The sequence below is a fragment of the Physeter macrocephalus genome, chromosome 5 (genome assembly GCF_002837175.3).
Source record: "Physeter macrocephalus isolate SW-GA chromosome 5, ASM283717v5, whole genome shotgun sequence".
NCBI classification, from domain to species: domain Eukaryota; kingdom Metazoa; phylum Chordata; class Mammalia; order Artiodactyla; family Physeteridae; genus Physeter; species Physeter macrocephalus.
In genome coordinates, this window is record NC_041218.1 from 85,976,422 (window position 1) to 85,993,378 (window position 16,957).

Consider the following 16,957-nt stretch of genomic DNA (forward strand, 5'->3'; position numbering starts at 1 on the left):
CGGGAGAGGACACAACAGTGAGAGGCCCGCGTACCGCAAAAAAAAAAAAAAAAAAAAGATTCCAACTTATTTCTATGTGTATTTAAGTTTAAGAAGAGCTGCTTTAGGAAAATGAGGTGAGCACATATGGAGCAGCAAGAACATACAACTGTGGAGAAAACCAACTTCGGAGCAGGAATGTAAAGGATAAAAGAGAATGTAATGCGAGAAATGCTTTGAAAATTACTGTTTTTTTTTATCTTTTGCATGTACACGAATAAGGGGAAAGAGGCAGACAGGGTACCTTAGTGTCATCTAGATACCAATGGAAGAATACAAGTGGTGTACTCTCCAGATGTCACATGGCAAGACTGTAACCCTGGCAGCCACAAGGGGCCCAGTGGCCTAGGAGCAAACTGCAGGAGGCAGATGGGGATAAAGGAGGCAGGGAGTCACCTCTATCCTGATCTCCTCTTTGGGCCAAAGTTTCAGGGGTGAATGGTACGTAAGAGAGGATGAGGAGATGGCTAAAGGTAGAGGGGCCTATTTGGGATCCTGGGAGCAGAAAGTCGCCTAGGCAGCAACACATCCACGCAGCCTGGCAGAGACGTGCCGTTCTGCCGAGAGAACACCTGAGCTCATCTCCCCCAGCACCGTGGCACCACCCCAGAATCGATGCAACTCAGAACCTGCAACGTGCTTGAGGTGGCTGGAGAGCGCAGAGCACTCAGGGGGCTAAGAGCCTGGCTACCATGCACCGGCTCTGCAGCAAAGGGCCGCCTGGGGAGGAGCGAGATCAGGAGGCCCACAGCATCCGCGAGAGACCAAGGAGGGCCACGGCAGTGAGACAGATGGTCCTGGCTACGATCAAAACGAGACATCATGGACCAACAAGGATGTCCACACTTAAGCAGTGGGTGCCAGGAGACAAGAAAGAAGCTGGCTGCCAGGGTCACGGGCACAACGCAAGTAAACGAGGATCCCCAGAAGACCCTCCCCACGGTGCTCGCACCCGGACACACACACACACACCCGGACACACACACACACACACACCCGGACACACACATACCCGGACACACACACACACCCCCGGACACGGACACACACCCGGACGGGGACACACACGGACACACACACACACACACACACACACCCGGACGGACACACACACACCCGGACGGACACACACACACACACCCACACACCCTTCTCAACCTAAGCACAGACCACGTGAGCAAAGGGTGGAGGGAGGCAAAAAAACAGCACCGGAATAAATAAGTTCAGTGCTGCTGGATGATAAGAAGTAAGGCAGGAAAATAACTAAAATATTTAGAAAATAAAGTCAGTGGAGATTTTGACTAATGGGGTGTGAAGACAAATAAGAAGTCAAGGGCTGGTGGTGCCGGGAGCTAAGAAGAAGAAAACAGGAAGAAGTAGGAAGTGTAAATAAGTAGGTGAGAGATGACGCTTTCAATTTTGGAACACCATGTTACATAAATGAGAAATAAACCTGCCCTCCACCCTCCACCCCAAGACTGAAAGGAAAACTGCAGCCAGTCCTGGGTGCCCAGGATTCACACAGGCCACGTGTTGCTTAATATATGCTCACAAAAAAAATTACAAGAGGATACAATTTACTTACCATGAGATACAGTCAAGACCCTACAAGTAGCTGAACAGCAAAATTTTTTTTTCAAAAAATCAATATTTTGCAAAGAGACTATGAAGTAAGTGTAGTATTAATGAAAGTTACTTTTTAAAAAAGATAGAAAATACAATAAACTATTTTTAAAAGATTAGAAATAGTTTCTAGAAATAAAAATGTCACCATTAAAAATAAAGACTCAATTATGTTAAAAGGCACATTAGTTGATTAATGAAGAGAGAAAGTAAATTAGGAGATATCTAAGTGGCACACAAAAAATAGGGAGATAAAAAACAGGAGAGAGGAGAGAGGTTGAGAGAGAGAGAAGCTAGAACGAGAAGCCCAAACTAATTAAAAAAGAAACTCCAGTGGAGAGAGAAAAGTCACAAGATACTATCTCTTTAAAAAAATATATTGATGTGTGTTCCATGAGTGTCTGTGGTATTTCCCAATACTTCTGTACCACTGGAAAAGTCCACAATTTTAAAATAAAAAGCAGTTTAAAGACTGAATGGAAGGTGAAAAAGATGGGAATGCAGCCTAATATTTTGAAAAGTTCAGATGACAAAACGTGGGAATGAAAAACTATTTAAGGAGGGTATGAACAGTTTTGTCTGGATTTTATTACTTTTAATGCTGGGCGTGACTTGAGAATGCTTACAAGAGCAGGACACAGGAGAATTTAAAGAAGCGTGAAGATGGTAGAGAGAATCATGGAGGATGGGAAGGTCCTGAGGGTGAGAAGGGATGAAAGAGTGGGGGAGAGCACGGAGCGCTGGCCTAGAGTTGGCGGGGCACCTTCTCATCAGTTCCAGCAACTCAACTGACCGGCATCACCACTTTGTACTGTCACAACACATCTCCTGCAGGCATGTCCTGATCTGGTTGCTGATGACATAGATGTGCTCAGTTTGTGAAAACTCAGTGGATCAATTTTCAAACTGCATAGAAATATGTTATGCTTCAAAAGATTAGCTTCAGAACTACCGATCAGAAGGCAGTTTTCTTCTAACTCCTATTATATTATATTAATCTTAAATGTGGTTTCCTTACAGGCTGCATGCTTCTTAAATACATGAAAGGCTATCAAATAAAAGGCATGTGCCCAAACAAGAAAAAATATAATGTACATTAGATAAGTATATTACCAGAAAAAAAAAAAAAAAAAAAGAATCTGGAGGGTACCTTAGAAAGGCAAGGTAAACAGAGGAATTCCAGGTAATTCAAGGCTAAGTCTTCAGTGACTCCTTTGAAAAATTATTAAAAGGCATAAATACTGTCACAGATTCAATGCTTGTTTCTATTTCAAGGTTACGACCACTTTTCAAGAGACGTTGCTTCTCTTTTAAAAGTAAATTCATTGTAATTCTGGAGTTTTATTAGTAATCTCTTTGAGTTATCAGTACAGGGAGTTTCAGAAAAGTTTTAAAATTTGTAGGAAATAATCATAAACTCCCCTGATAAATGGCACATTCATTTGAGTCAACTCAATGTTTCGTAATTTATATTAACAGCTGTGTTTTATTTTCAAGAAAGATAAAAGGAAAGTTTGCAGGAAATTACTGCATTTATTCTAAAAATGGGTAATAAAATGGTGAGAAATTATTTTTAAATCATTTGTAAAGTTTTCTAATTACTCAAAATTCATGTCTCTAGAATTCCTAACCTAGCACAGATATTTACCTGGTCTATTCCCAGTGGGGAGTCTGTTAACAGAAATCCAAGCCCCAGAAGGAAGCTGTGGTGGGGTCAGAAACTAGTAATTACAATTGATTTTACACTTCTTGAAATCTTTGCTATGTGCACACCCTCTGCTAAGAAGAGCCAACAAAAGGATTTAATGTCTATGACCATAAATGGATCTATCCACAAGGAGGCAGGGAGGGAGGGCTGATCGCAAAGAGTCTCTAAAATATTTATAATAAAATATCTAAAATATATAATAATATTTATAATCACAAAGAGTCTCTAAAATATTTATAATGTGCCCTCCTACTGTATTCTAGGAGCAGGTAATGTGTTTTCTAGCTTCACAGGTTCACAGAGAGAAAGAAATTTGGTCCCAGTATGGACCAAATAAAAACTTGTGCAATGTACAACTGCTCTAAGTACTGTAGATACATTAGCTTACCTTGTCCCCAGCCCTATAGGGTAGGTACATTTATCATCTGGAATTTATAGAAAACTGAGGCTTAAAGAACTGGATAACTTGCCCAAGGTCTTAAGGAAAAATTTTACAGCCCAAGTTCCTTATACATGGAAAAAGAAAGAAAACTAAACTATAGATGTCCAAGTCTCCTCTAGATTGCAGGTTTCTGTATAATACAGAGCTTACAGCCAATCAGGATCCAAAAGTCTGCTCAGAAATACATGAAGGGGTTTCCCTGGTGGTCCAGTGGTTAAGACTCCGCTCTCCCACTGCAGGAGGTGCGGGTTGGATCCCTGGTCGGGGAGCTGAGATCCCACATGCCGCGAGGCATGGCCAAAAAAAAAAAAAAGAAAGAGAAATACATGAAGGCAAAGGACAGATCCTTAACTGCTGTAATTTCTGAGAGGCATGCCACCTACACCCTCATCCCACAAGATCAACAATGCACGCTCCGATATTAAAGTTCATGTCCCCGGGTATCTGTTTATAACACTTCTTCCCCATTTTCCCTTATAAGGAGTTATCTTTATGTACACATTTTCTTTCCCTAAGTAGACTGTAAATTCTCCTAAGGATTTAGTAAACTTAAGGCATAAATGGATACCAAAAACATGAAAGACACTTTACAAATGCCACCAATGACAAGTCTCACCACACAAGGACAGCCAAGGACCTCCCTGGTGGGGCAGTGGTTAAGAATCCGCCTGCCAATGCAGGGGACACAGGTTCGAGCCCTGGTCCGGGAAGATCCCACATGCCGCGGAGTAACTAAGCCCATGCGCCACAACTACTGAGCCTGCACGCCAGAACTACTGAGCCTGCACACCGCAACTACTGAAGCCCACGTGCTACAACTACTGAAGCCCGCACGCCTAGAGCCCGTGCTCCGCAACAAAAGAAGCCACCACAATGAGAAGCCCACGTACCGCAAGGAACAGTAGCCCCGGCTTGCTGCAACTCGAAAAGCCCACGTGCAGCAACAAAGACCCAATATAGCCAGAAATATAAATAAATAAATTTATTTTTTAAAAAAAGGACAGGCAAGACGTAAACAGACCATGGTGAGCTTTTGAGTGCCCTGCTGGCTCCCGAAAGCCAGAGTTAAACATAGTCGCTTCACCCTGTAGGACAGATATGGTTGTGAGAATATATTTAATGCCTTGTTATTAAGAAAGCATTCAAAACAACAAAGCATTCAAATAACATGTGGAGTAGCAATGTAACGATCCTGTTAAAAACAATGTGTTCAGAATATACAAATATAAAAATCACATTTCACTCCACCACTTAATTTACCAAGAGTCAAAATATTTTTCTGATCATGCAACAAGAATTTGGTCCTCCAAATTAATTTTATTTTTCAGAACTCTGTTAGGAATAATGTAGTAGGCTTTAGTTACTCTAAGTAGCAAGCTAAGAAACATATAAATGGGGATACAATGGGCCTAAATTTACTAAAATTACCCAAAGCACAAGGAAAATGTATCAACTTTTTCCCCTTTAAAAGACTATTACTCAAGGGGCTTCCCTGGTGGCGCAGTGGTTAAGAGTCTGTCTGCCAATGCAGGGGACATGGGTTCAAGCCCCAATGGGGATACAATGGGCCTAAATTTACTAAAATTACCCAAAGCACAAGGAAAATGTATCAACTTTTTCCCCTTTAAAAGACTATTACTCAAGGGGCTTCCCTGGTGGCGCAGTGGTTAAGAGTCTGTCTGCCAATGCAGGGGACACGGGTTCAAGCCCCGATCCGGGAAGATCCCACATGCCGTGGAGCAACTAAGCCCATGCACCACAACTCCTGAGCCTGTGCTCTAGAGCCCGCAAGCCACAACTACTGAGCCTGCGTGCGCCTGGAGCCCATGCTCTGCAACAAGAGAAGCCACCACCATGAGAAGCCCGTGCACGGCAATGAAGAATAGCCCCCGCTCGCTGCAACTAGAGAAAGCCTGCACACAGCAGCGAAGACCCAATGCAGCCAAAAATAAAAATAAATTAAATTAATTTAAAAAAACAAAATTAAAAAAAAAAGACTATTACTCAAAATGAATCATTTAACTAGTCACTCATTTAATTAACATTTATGAAAAACTAGTACGTGCCACCTCATTAGGTGATAAACAAGCTGGACAGGATTCGTGCTCTGAAGAGCCAATCCCCATGGAGAGATGCAACAGACAATAAAAAAGTAAACGCACAAGATGATTTCAAAACGGTCTAATTTGGAAGGGAGAGCAAAGAAGACTAATTTAGACTGGATGGTCAGGAAAAACTTCACTGAAGAGGAGGCAAACAAAGGAAAGTCTTATTCGTTCACACTAATCCTCAAGTGAAATACCATGAGTTCAATAAGAAACACCAGAAACTGGTGGTTTTGCTATTACCATAACAGTCACATAAATTATAAAGGACCAAAGAATATAAAATTACCATCATTATGCATTCCCTAAAGTTATACATGAGGTATCAATGGGGATATCTGGAAGTAGGGTGTTGCCACAACAAACACTAAAAACGTGGAAATGGCTTTAGAATTAAGCAATGGGTAGAAGCTGAAAGAATTTTGAGGACCATGATAGAAAAAGCCTAGATTGCCTTGACACGCTGTTAAAAACACAGATGTTAACGGCTCCCCTGGTGAGAGCTCAAAAGAAAGTGAGGAACATGGTAGAGAAAACTAAATACGGTCATGAACAGACTGTTGATAGATATGTGGACTTTACATGTGCTGCTGGTGAGGACTTGGATGGAAAGGAGGAACATATTATTAGAAACTAGAGGAAAGAGGATCCTTGTTATTTTGTGGCAAAGCATAAGTGAATGATGTCCTGCAGTTATGTGGAAAGCAGAACTTGTAAACGATAAATTTGAATATTTAGACAAGGAGATTTCCAAGCAAATTGTTGAAGTTGTGACCTGTTTTTTTCTTACCAGTTATAGTAAAATGGGAGAGGAAAAGATAAATTAAAAGAGTACATAATGCGGTGGTGGTGGTGTGATGAATTGGGAGATTGGGATAGACATATATACACTAATATGTATAAAATAGATAACTAATAAGAACCTGCTGTATAAAAAATAAAATAAAACTCAAAAAAAAATAGTGGACTATATGGGAAAAGAAAAAACTCAAAAAAAAAAAGGGTACAAAATGAAAGAATGCTGTCAGATCACCATCATACAGGCAAGAAAGAGGCTGATAACATTACTCTGCTGCAAACACGTGCTACCTTTCATTGAAAAGGAAGGATGACTTGAAGGGCAGAGTGCAGAGGCCAAAAAGTCAAGCAGAGTCACCAAGATTATTTGTAGGCCTTGAAACCTAAAGCAGTTTGGAAAGTGCATGGGACTGAATACTCACTCCTTTTTCTTTCCACTTTCTCCCTTTCTGAACGAGAGTGCCTATAACTGGTATCCTATGCCTGCTCTGTATTCTAGGAGCAGGTAATGTTTTCTAGCTTCACAGGTTCACAGAGAGAAAGAAATTTGGTCCCAGTATGGATTATATGGAGAATCTCACCCATACCAGAGTTAGATTCTGAGATCTGGATGAGATTTTGGATGATGAGTTGATGCTGTAAGGGGTTGAGACTTTGGGAGATGTTGGGACAGGATAAGTGCATTTTGCATGTGGGGTGGACATGAATCTTTGGGAGCCGGAGGGCAGACTAAAGTAGACAGAATAATAGCACCCAAAGACGCCCATTCCCCCAGTCCCTGGAACCTGTGAGCATGTTATCCTACATGGCAAAGGAACTTTGCGGATGTGATTAAGATAAGGATCCTGAGATGCGTCTGTTATCCTGGATTATCTGGGTGTGCCCAACGTAATGACAAAGGCCCTTAGAAGTGAAGGAGGGAGACAGGAGAGTAATGCTACATGAGAAAGACGCCACTAGCCATTGCTAGCTTTGAAGATGAAGAAGAGGCCAGGAGCCAATGAAAGCAGGTAGCCTCTAGACCAGGGGTCCCCAACCCCCAGGCCACAGACCGAGAGCGGTCTGAGGCCTGTCAGGAACCCAGCCGCACAGCAGGAGGTGAGCGGCAGGCAAGCGAGTGAAGCTTCACCTAAATATTTTTAAGGTAACACTCATAATATTGTATAGATCAGAGATCCCCAACCCAGTCCTCGGCCTGTTAGGAACCCAGCCGCACAGCAGGAGGTGAGCGGCAGGCAAGCGAGTGAAGCTTCACCTGCCGCTCTCCACTGCTCACATTACCGCCTGAATCACCTCCCCGCCGCCCCACAACGCCCGCGGAAAAACTGTCTGCCACAAAACCGCTCCCTGGTTCCAAAGAGGTGGGGGACCGCTGCTCTAGACAGAGGTTGGAAAAAGCAAATATACGGATTCTCTTCTACAACCTGCAAAAGAAAAGCGGCCCGGCTGACACCTTGATTTTAGCTTGGTGTAACCTTCTGACCTACAGAAATGTAAAGTTAATAAACTGTGCATTGTCTTATTAAACCACTAAGTTATGGTAACGAACATTCGTTTTAAAATTATTTTTGCCCCTTTTCTGTTAAGATTTTTAACCCTATTTCTGTAAAAGTTTTTAATTAGTATTTAACAAATTATGACAGAAAGCAGCCTAAGCGCTACAAGATTAGGTGCAGTTGACCTTAGCTCATTCAACTCAAATGCCATCTGAGATCTGAGCTTCACCAATGTCACACTCCGGGAAGTCAGACATTGGGTAACTGCGTGCCAGAACATGTGACCAAGAAATTTATGCGTCCTAGGAATGTGACAGATACATCAGCTCCTCCCATGTGAATCTGTGGTATCTTGAATTTTCCAAGGCAGAGAGAAATGCATAAGAAAATACAAATTAAGATCGTGGTTGGATACACAATTTTTGTCTTAAAAATTACAGTGATCTTTTTCAGGTTTAAATAACATCTTCGACTAAATCCTATAATATAGGTATCATATTTCCTATCATTGATAAGTTAACAAGATTCATGCTCTTTATAGCTAAGAGGCCAAAAATAAAGAGTAAAAAAAACTGAGATCTATCCTTACCAAAAGAAATTATTTTAAGGACTAACACTACACAATAACACTATAACAACATAGAAGACCCTCCTCCAATGAATATCCATTGTCATTTTCTTGAATTTATCTAACCTGTCAAATAAATATAACGACTGTGAAAAGTTCTTATAAATATGAAAAAAATTCTTAAACCAAACAACTTACTTTTAGATACCGTGCGCTTACTTTGGTTGTCATTTACTTTTACTGTTCCCTTTTTGTTTACATTCCTATCAATACTGAAAATGGCAAAGTATAAGGTTTATATTCTAGGTAAATCGTAATCCTACACAAGATATTAACATAATTAAGAACTAAATATGCTCATGACAGAAGGAAAGGGTTGTTATGATGACCTACAAAGATCCTGCCCCTGAAGTCTCACACTAGTGGGGGAAGCAGGTGGGGCATAAAACTAAATCACACTAGAAACCAGAGTGAAAATGTGCTCTGCCATATGCCAACTATTCCTGTTTGGAGAAGAACGGTGCCCTGAGGAAAAGAGCATGAGGCTAGAGGGAAGCCAGGTCTAGAAGAAAGTTTTTATTCTGCAGGCAATGGAGAAGTCAAGAATGGTTTTCCGAGCAAGGCATTAGCATGATACCTATCGCGGGCTAGAGGCAAACACCGGAAGCAGGAAAGTCTACTGGAACTAGGCTGCCAGAGGCAGAGGAGAACATGAACTATAAAAGTGAGAAGGAAAAACAAAAGATACAGAAAAATCAGCACTTTCAAAACATATGTTAACACCACCTGTGGCTTCTAGTAAAGTAATTACTAATACAAAGTAGGTGAGGGAGAGAGAAGCACATAACCCCTGTAGAAATACCATATCCATTCACTCACTTAAGAAAAGGGGCTTTCTGACATCTAAGATCCTGAGCCAACTCCAAGGAAACGGCTAAAGCAATGCAAAAATCAAAAGTTCTGCAATGCCAGAATTTCTCAACTAGGAAAGTCACAGGGCAAGTTTAAAGAAAGCCAAAAAGATGAAAGGTTTGGTTTCTCAAACAGCTGGTGGGTGGTAGCAATGTAAAAATATTTACCAAGCAGAAGAGATCCAGTCCCTCACCTCATTTTAAGAAGTTAAAGAGATAAAGGGTATGGATTTGTATTTGCTTGTTTGTGGGGATGAGTTCGGTGGAGGGAAGGATAATGGGAGGAGTGAAGGAGAATACAAGCTCAAAACTTCAAAGTGAAGGGACTTCTCTGGTGGCGCAGTGGTGAAGAATCCGCCTGCCAATGCAGGGGACATGGGTTCGAGCCCCGGTCCGGGAAGATCCCACATGCCGCGGAGCACCTAAGCCCGTGTGCCACAACTACTGAGCCTGCGGTCTAGAGCCCGTGAGCCATAACTACTGAGCCCGCTTGCCACAACTACTGAAACCCGCACACCTAGAGCCCGTGCTCTGCAACAAGAGAAGCCACTGCAATGAGAAACCTGTGCACCACGACGAAGAGTAGCCCCTGTTTGCAGCAACTAGAGAAATAAATTAATTAAATAAATTTCAAAAATTAAAAAAGAAAACTCCAGACTGAAATAATTTAAGAACAATTAATTCATAAAATTTTACCCCATATGTACAATGTAGTCTCACTGAAACAACAACCTAGGCCTAATGCTATACCCTTAAAAGGATAAGCTGTAACATCCTCAAAGATATAACAATATATAACAATAAATGATGTTTTCCCTTGAGACAATCAGCCATATACAATGGAAAGAAAACTTTATTAAAATATTACATTATTATATATTATTATATATTATTATATTATTATTATTAAAATAAGTTTCATTATTTAGGATTATTATTCTAATACTAAAGCCTGAAAGCTAAATCTTTAGAACCACTCAAACCCTGACCTGATTTCCTTTAGGTCAAGGATTAGACTAGGTCCTCTTTTTTTTTTAAGGCCTAATTCACTGCTCCTAATAAGGATGGTGAAATACCTCTGAGTTTAAAAAAAAAAAAAACTATATATATATATATATGTATATATATATATATACACACACACACACAATATATACATATACACATATATATACATATATAGTATATATACACATATATGTATATAATAGACATCCCGTGCCCAAATCTTTGTATGTGTCTTATACCCGAATCTCTCAACCCAAATGTCTAAAATGACAACACATGCCTTAAGAAAAATGAAATACAATGAACTATTTACTATACCATCTTAAATGTGCTGTATACCTTAAATGAAAAAAAAAATCATTTGATTAGAAAAACAAAATAAGTGAAGAGGAGGAAAATCTGATGTAAACAGAATTGACACTGCTTATAGGTTACCTAGAGACCATTTCACATTTCTAACTGATTCAGTTGCCGTGTTTTACATGGACTGGTTTCACTGAGCTCCTTACACGTATAACTTTAAACATCCAAAAAGGAACCAAAGGTCAACCCTCCACTGCTAAAGTCAAACTAGGAAAAAGAAAAATGTTTTCAAACATTCCAAGAATAAGCCAACATTCTGTTTATAGGAACTAGAATGCTGGAACTCTGGGCAAAAGGGTAGAACAGAATGGGAGTAAGACAGACAAAGAGGAGGAGTGCTGGGCCAACAAGACAGGGATCCTGTGACGGGGAATTCTACAGAGAAAAGGTGTAGGGAACAGCAAGAGACTAAAGCCAGAAAAGAGAGCTGAAGAAATTCAGTTACCTAAAGATTTTTAAATCATTGTGAAAGCTTTCTAATGTTACTGGTATGGAGAAACAAAAATTCCCTAACTTCTGAAAATCGCAACTCTGCTATACCTTTCTCAGGCTCTCACTATAGTTCGTGGTAGAGATGCAACTTTGGGTTCTATGTTACACATTGAAGTATATTTAATTGTTAGTCTAGAACAGTGATTCTCAGCCAAGATTAAATTTTGCCCCCAGGGGACGTTTGGGGGATATCTGGAGACTTTTCTGGGTCACGAGTGGAGGGGGGCTGCTCGTGGCATCTAAAAGGTGGGTGCCTAAGATTCTGCTTAACATCCTACAATGCACAAGACAGACCGCACAACAAAGAATTATTCCACCCGAAACGTCAACAGTGCTGAAGCTGAGAAACACTGATCTCTTCTGAATATAAGCAAAAGCCAACTTGTCGGACCTTGCTCCTAGCCCATCTCTCTCTAACAGACATCTACTTAAAGCATAAAACACCACCAGAGGACTCATTTTACAATGCTTTAAACATGGTGGATGGCTGACTCAAACTCAGAGTCACACAATACACTGAAATAATATAACAGAGCAGGAGTGCAGAAACTGCAGGAAAAGAACTTTTCAAACCTTTTTCCATTTTTGTCGCAAGCACACTGAATTTGCAAGAGGAGGACCTACACGTTTCCATACAAAGGTGTGTCTCTTCTGTGCTCAATACACTAAAATACACTGACTTCCTCAAAAGACAATATTCCTCATTAATGTAAAAACCTAAGTAAACAGTATTAACTGAGAAAGATTTACGTTGGGGCGCGGGGGTGCAGAAAACCACCAGGTCTTTAAAATGCAAAGTTATTTCACAGTTACTTGCAGAATGACTCAGATCATTATTACTTTTAGTCATGCCAAGTTTGCTGCTTCTAAGCCTACTAGTAATGGAGAAAAAACCCACCATTTTTCCTGCAGTCATTAAACCAATGAAACAGAAGCTTGCCGAAAACAGGTTTGTGAGATAGTATTTCTGTTTTATTGTAACTGTTACAAAAATAAAAGCAGTCGCTGGGAGTGCAAATGATGATTCTGAGAGATCTTTCACCTACTTCACTGCCTACAGGGTGTGTGTTTGGGGGGTATGGGGATGCAAACAAAAGAAAACCCTAACTCACACATCAACAAATCTTAAGCTTCGAGTATTTTCCTAATGCATCCCTTAATCAAAATCCTGGCTTACTCTTTTTACGTTCCCTCCCTTCAAACAACTGCAAAAGACCTCCACAGAGCGTTTCACCAGGAGAACAATACTAAGAACAAATAAGAGCCTTGCGTGTACCTGGCAAATCTCATTCATCTGAAGCCGTGGCAGCAGAGAAGAGAATCCTGCTGTCCAATGTGACCCACTCACACCTTTCACATCGGTTTTCACTGCTCGAGTATCTTTCTGAAGCCAGTGTTACCTAACTTTGATGGTTTCCATGTCCCCACCGTAAAAGAAAACCAGCGTCCAGCATAGCCTACTTCCTTACGCAAGATAAATATAATCAGTGCTCCCCTAACACTTACTGAGTCGCCACAGGAAGTTCAACAGAAAGACACAATTCAACCCTACGGAGACCCCACAAAAGGTGCAGTGATTTCACAAAACGTGGCACTCGTGACATGAGGAAACCACAACCGCGATACGACACCTTGTAGGAAGGGTTTTCGCGCGGGGGAGGGGTGGAGGGTGGGATGTGCTTCTATTTCCTTGTAGCCAGTGCCCTTTGATCTTCACAAAGCTAACTTCAGAGAAAAGGGGTTCCTCGCGATCCGCTCCTCGGCTCCTGGCGGGATCCACACCGAGGCACGGGAGTGAAGCCCCTGCACCGCCGCGAGCGAGTTCCCCCCCGGCCAAGGGAACAGAGAGGAAGGGGACCGGGGAGAGGGGCACCCGCCTCGGCTCTTCGCCGCGCCGCACAAGCTCGCGCTCCGAAAGCATCCTCGAGCGCTGCAAGACGCGCCCTCAGCTGCTTTGGCACGTCCCCTCCGGGCTTCCCAATGCCGAGGAGCCCGTGCCCAGCACACCCGCCAGACCCTGGCCCCAGGCCCGCCGGGGGCCCCCGCCCGCCAACCCGGCCGCCCTTACCGAGCAGCAGCAGCTTGACCTCGCGCGCCGCCTTCTCGCCATCCTCGCGGAGGTTCCGGTCGATCATCTTACTCCGCTCCACCGCCGCCTTGTCCTCGGCGCTCAGCGTACAGCCCATTGTGCCAGGAGCGAGAGCTGGCCGCCGCTCCCTTCAAGTCCGGCGCGCTGCCTCGAAACACAGGTGAATTCTTTCTTCCTGGATGCGGGCGTTCGAATTCCTCCCGACGCCGGCCACGCCACCCCCACCCACTTCCGAAACGGACCTAGGGAAGCGCTGTCTGCAAAGGAGATAGCAGCACCGTGCGGCTCTTGCCTACGACCGGGCTCCGCGCCTCGCCTCCCTCCGCGGCCCCGAAGTCTTGGGTTTCCAGGCCCTTGGGTACAGCTACTGGTGGCCTCCTGCTGGTGGCCGCGCCGCAACCTCTAGAAGCCCGGCGCTGCTCGGCGTCCGCGCGCCGCCGCGGCCCCGCCCCTGCTCGCCCCTCCCGCCGCCCCGCGACCACTCCCAGAGCGCGCGCCCGAGCACGAGCCCTCGGACATCACCCCCTCGGATGGGTGCGCGCGCCCAGGCTGCCGCGGACGCCGGTGCCCCACAGCCCCAGAGGGCCGGCCACCGCGCGCACCGTTGGGGAGCGCCCCCGGAAGGCCGAACGTCGCGGCGAGCTCCCTTACCTTGCTTCCTCCGCGGGAGTGTGATAATTTCTTCCCGTTTACTCACACCCAGGGATGTGTTCGGACCTGCCCCTTAGGGGTGCGGGTGGGAGAGCTGCCAAAGTTGGAAACCGAAAAAAGCCAGTCCTGGGCGTTTGAGCATGCCCAGCTCAGGCAGGCGCGCAAGGGTTTTCCAAATGTAAACGCGTGTCAGCTGGCCTTCAGGGGTGAGGGAAATAGAGGGAGCTGGGGCCGGGAATGGAACCGTGGAGAAAGCAGAGAGGGTAAAGTGGGGAACAGAAAAGTCTGGGGAGGATAGGAGGTCAACTTTCTTCCGCTTTTTTCTTTTTCCCTTCTCTCCTCCCTCCTTCCATCCACTCTCACGTCCCTTTCCACAAGCAAAGAACATTTTGAAGGATTTCCTCAAACCTGAGAAAATGTAAGATAAAGAATCAAAGAGCATATTTTTTTTCTCCTATCCATGCAATTTTATGTGCCATAAATTTTATTCAGAAAGCCTTTTCCATACTGTGTCCATTCATCCCACTTTCAAAATTATCCACAAAATGTCCAAGGATTGCCAAAATGATGGGATACTCTACAGCATTAAAAGTTTATTATAGAATAATATTAATGATATAGGAGAGATATTTATATTTTAAATGAAATAGAATTTTTAAAGCAGTGTGAAAAGTACGATAAATTTTTTCTTAAATAACAGATACATGTTGATAAAGTATTTGGAAGAACGCCACTTAACATTAGAAGAGACCATAATCGTCACTTAGCCCAACCTCTCCATACTACGCAGATTTCACAGCTGCTACCTATTCCCTCCTGCCACAGATTCAGACATATTCCTGGCTTACATGTTTTCATTGACTGAGAATTCAGAAACGCAGGGGCATCAAAGTCTACTGCTAGATTGCTCTCGGATATTTCTTACTTGCATTAAACAAAATCAACCCGTAAAGGACTGAAACAATAGAAACGTTTTATTTTCTCTACAGTACCAGGGTAATTATATTTTCGAATGGATAAGCTTTAAAAAAAAGAGCATATTTTAAAATAAGACCAAACAACACACCCACACAAACAAATCTCCACACCTTAACTGACCTCCTCTGGGGCGACATGGAAGCTTCCAGGCCAAGTTCTGAACGAATATTTATGACCATGTTAGTAAATCATAAGCCACTGGGCATGTCATTCCTTATTGCAGGCCTTGGCTTCCTCACCCATGAAGTGAGATGGAGTTGATCCAGACCATCCTCCATCCTTCCAGCTCTACCTGGTCTGAGGGAAATAGCTTCTGTGGCCCTGGGAGGCATTTCACCCAGCACGGTATGAATGAGCATAGGTTTAAGGTCTGGTCTCTCCCTGTCACTTGTACGACTACACTTTTCCCTTATAGACATCGCAGGAAATGTTGACTGATTATAAGATGGGGTTGGTAGCAAAGAAAAACATCTTCTTTGATGTGTTCAAAAATTAGGAAATTGCTCTGATGGAAACCAAAGAGCAACCATCTGGAAGTCTTATTTTCTAAAAAACATTCATAAAAACTGGGCTTGAGTTTTCCAAGAAGGTAAGGCTGAGCTGATGCTACAGGAAGAACAGCCTTAGAGTGGGTCTCCTAAGCAAGGCCTGTGGACTAGCAGAGGTTGCCAGTTTCCTCCTTATTGGACATGCCCTTTCCTGTTCTCCTGCAATAGTCAAACCTGCTGGGCTCAAGAGCAGCAATTGCAAGAACTGCCTCAACTTTTCCTATGGCCTTTTGTAATATACCAACAAAAATGAACAAGCTTTAAATTGTATTTAATCACCTCCTACCCTCTTTGTATTTCTTGGCAGTCTAAATGCTGATGTTCATCAGAAACTCTGGAATTAAACTTGACAGAGTGAGCTTTCAACATAGTGTTTACATATTACCACTTTGGATTACCTGTGAGTCTTTCCTATAAGCTTTCACGCCATATGGAGTATGGGACCACCAATTGCAAGAAAAGAGGAAGCAATCATGACTGAGTACTAGTGGAAATGACTACAAAACTTGTGTTTTGGAGAAAAGAAAGCTGAACAGAATGATACACATTACCCCTCTCATTTGTCAAGTAGGTGAGGAGTTAAAATACAATATATGGATGAATAAGAACTGAAAATTAGCTTTATTATGAAGCTAAACTTCTGAGAGGATGCAGAATAATGGAGTGAGCAGTATGAGGGGAAATTCCAAGAGGAGAAAGTTTTGAAAAAACTTTAGAAGGAAGCCATGACTGGCGATTGATGGGGATTTTCCAGGGCTTTCTGTTGGTCAACTCAGGCTGCCATAACAAAATACCATAGGCTGGGTGACTTAAACAATAGGAATTTATTTCTCACAGTTCTGGGTGCTGAGAAGTCCAAGATCAAAGTACCAGCCAATTTAGTTTCCCAGTGAGGACTCTCCTCCTGGCTTTCGGATAGCTACCTTCTCACTGTGCTCTCACTGTGTGGCGAGAAAGAGCTCTAATCTCTCTCACTCTTCTTATAAGGACACTAATCCCATCATGGAGGCCCCACCCTCATAACCTCATCCAAACCTAATTACCTGCCTGCCAAAGGCCCCACCTCCAAATTCCATCATACTGGAGTGAGGGCTTCAACAAATGAATGAGGTCGGGAGGGGGGCACAAACATTCACTT

The 16,957-nt window shown here is 43.0% G+C and overlaps 1 protein-coding gene across 1 annotated transcript in view; it reads right to left on the reverse strand.

The window, feature by feature from the left end:
- The window catches only part of GNAI1 (G protein subunit alpha i1), a 94,358-nt gene extending 80,290 nt beyond the window's left edge, over nt 1-14,068 (reverse strand). The window contains exon 1 of the mRNA XM_007114507.2: nt 13,622-14,068. Within this exon, the coding sequence (XP_007114569.1) occupies nt 13,622-13,739 (118 nt within the window). The 5' untranslated portion in view covers nt 13,740-14,068. The remainder of the gene's footprint in view (nt 1-13,621) is intronic.
- Nucleotides 14,069-16,957: the final 2,889 nt, after the last annotated feature.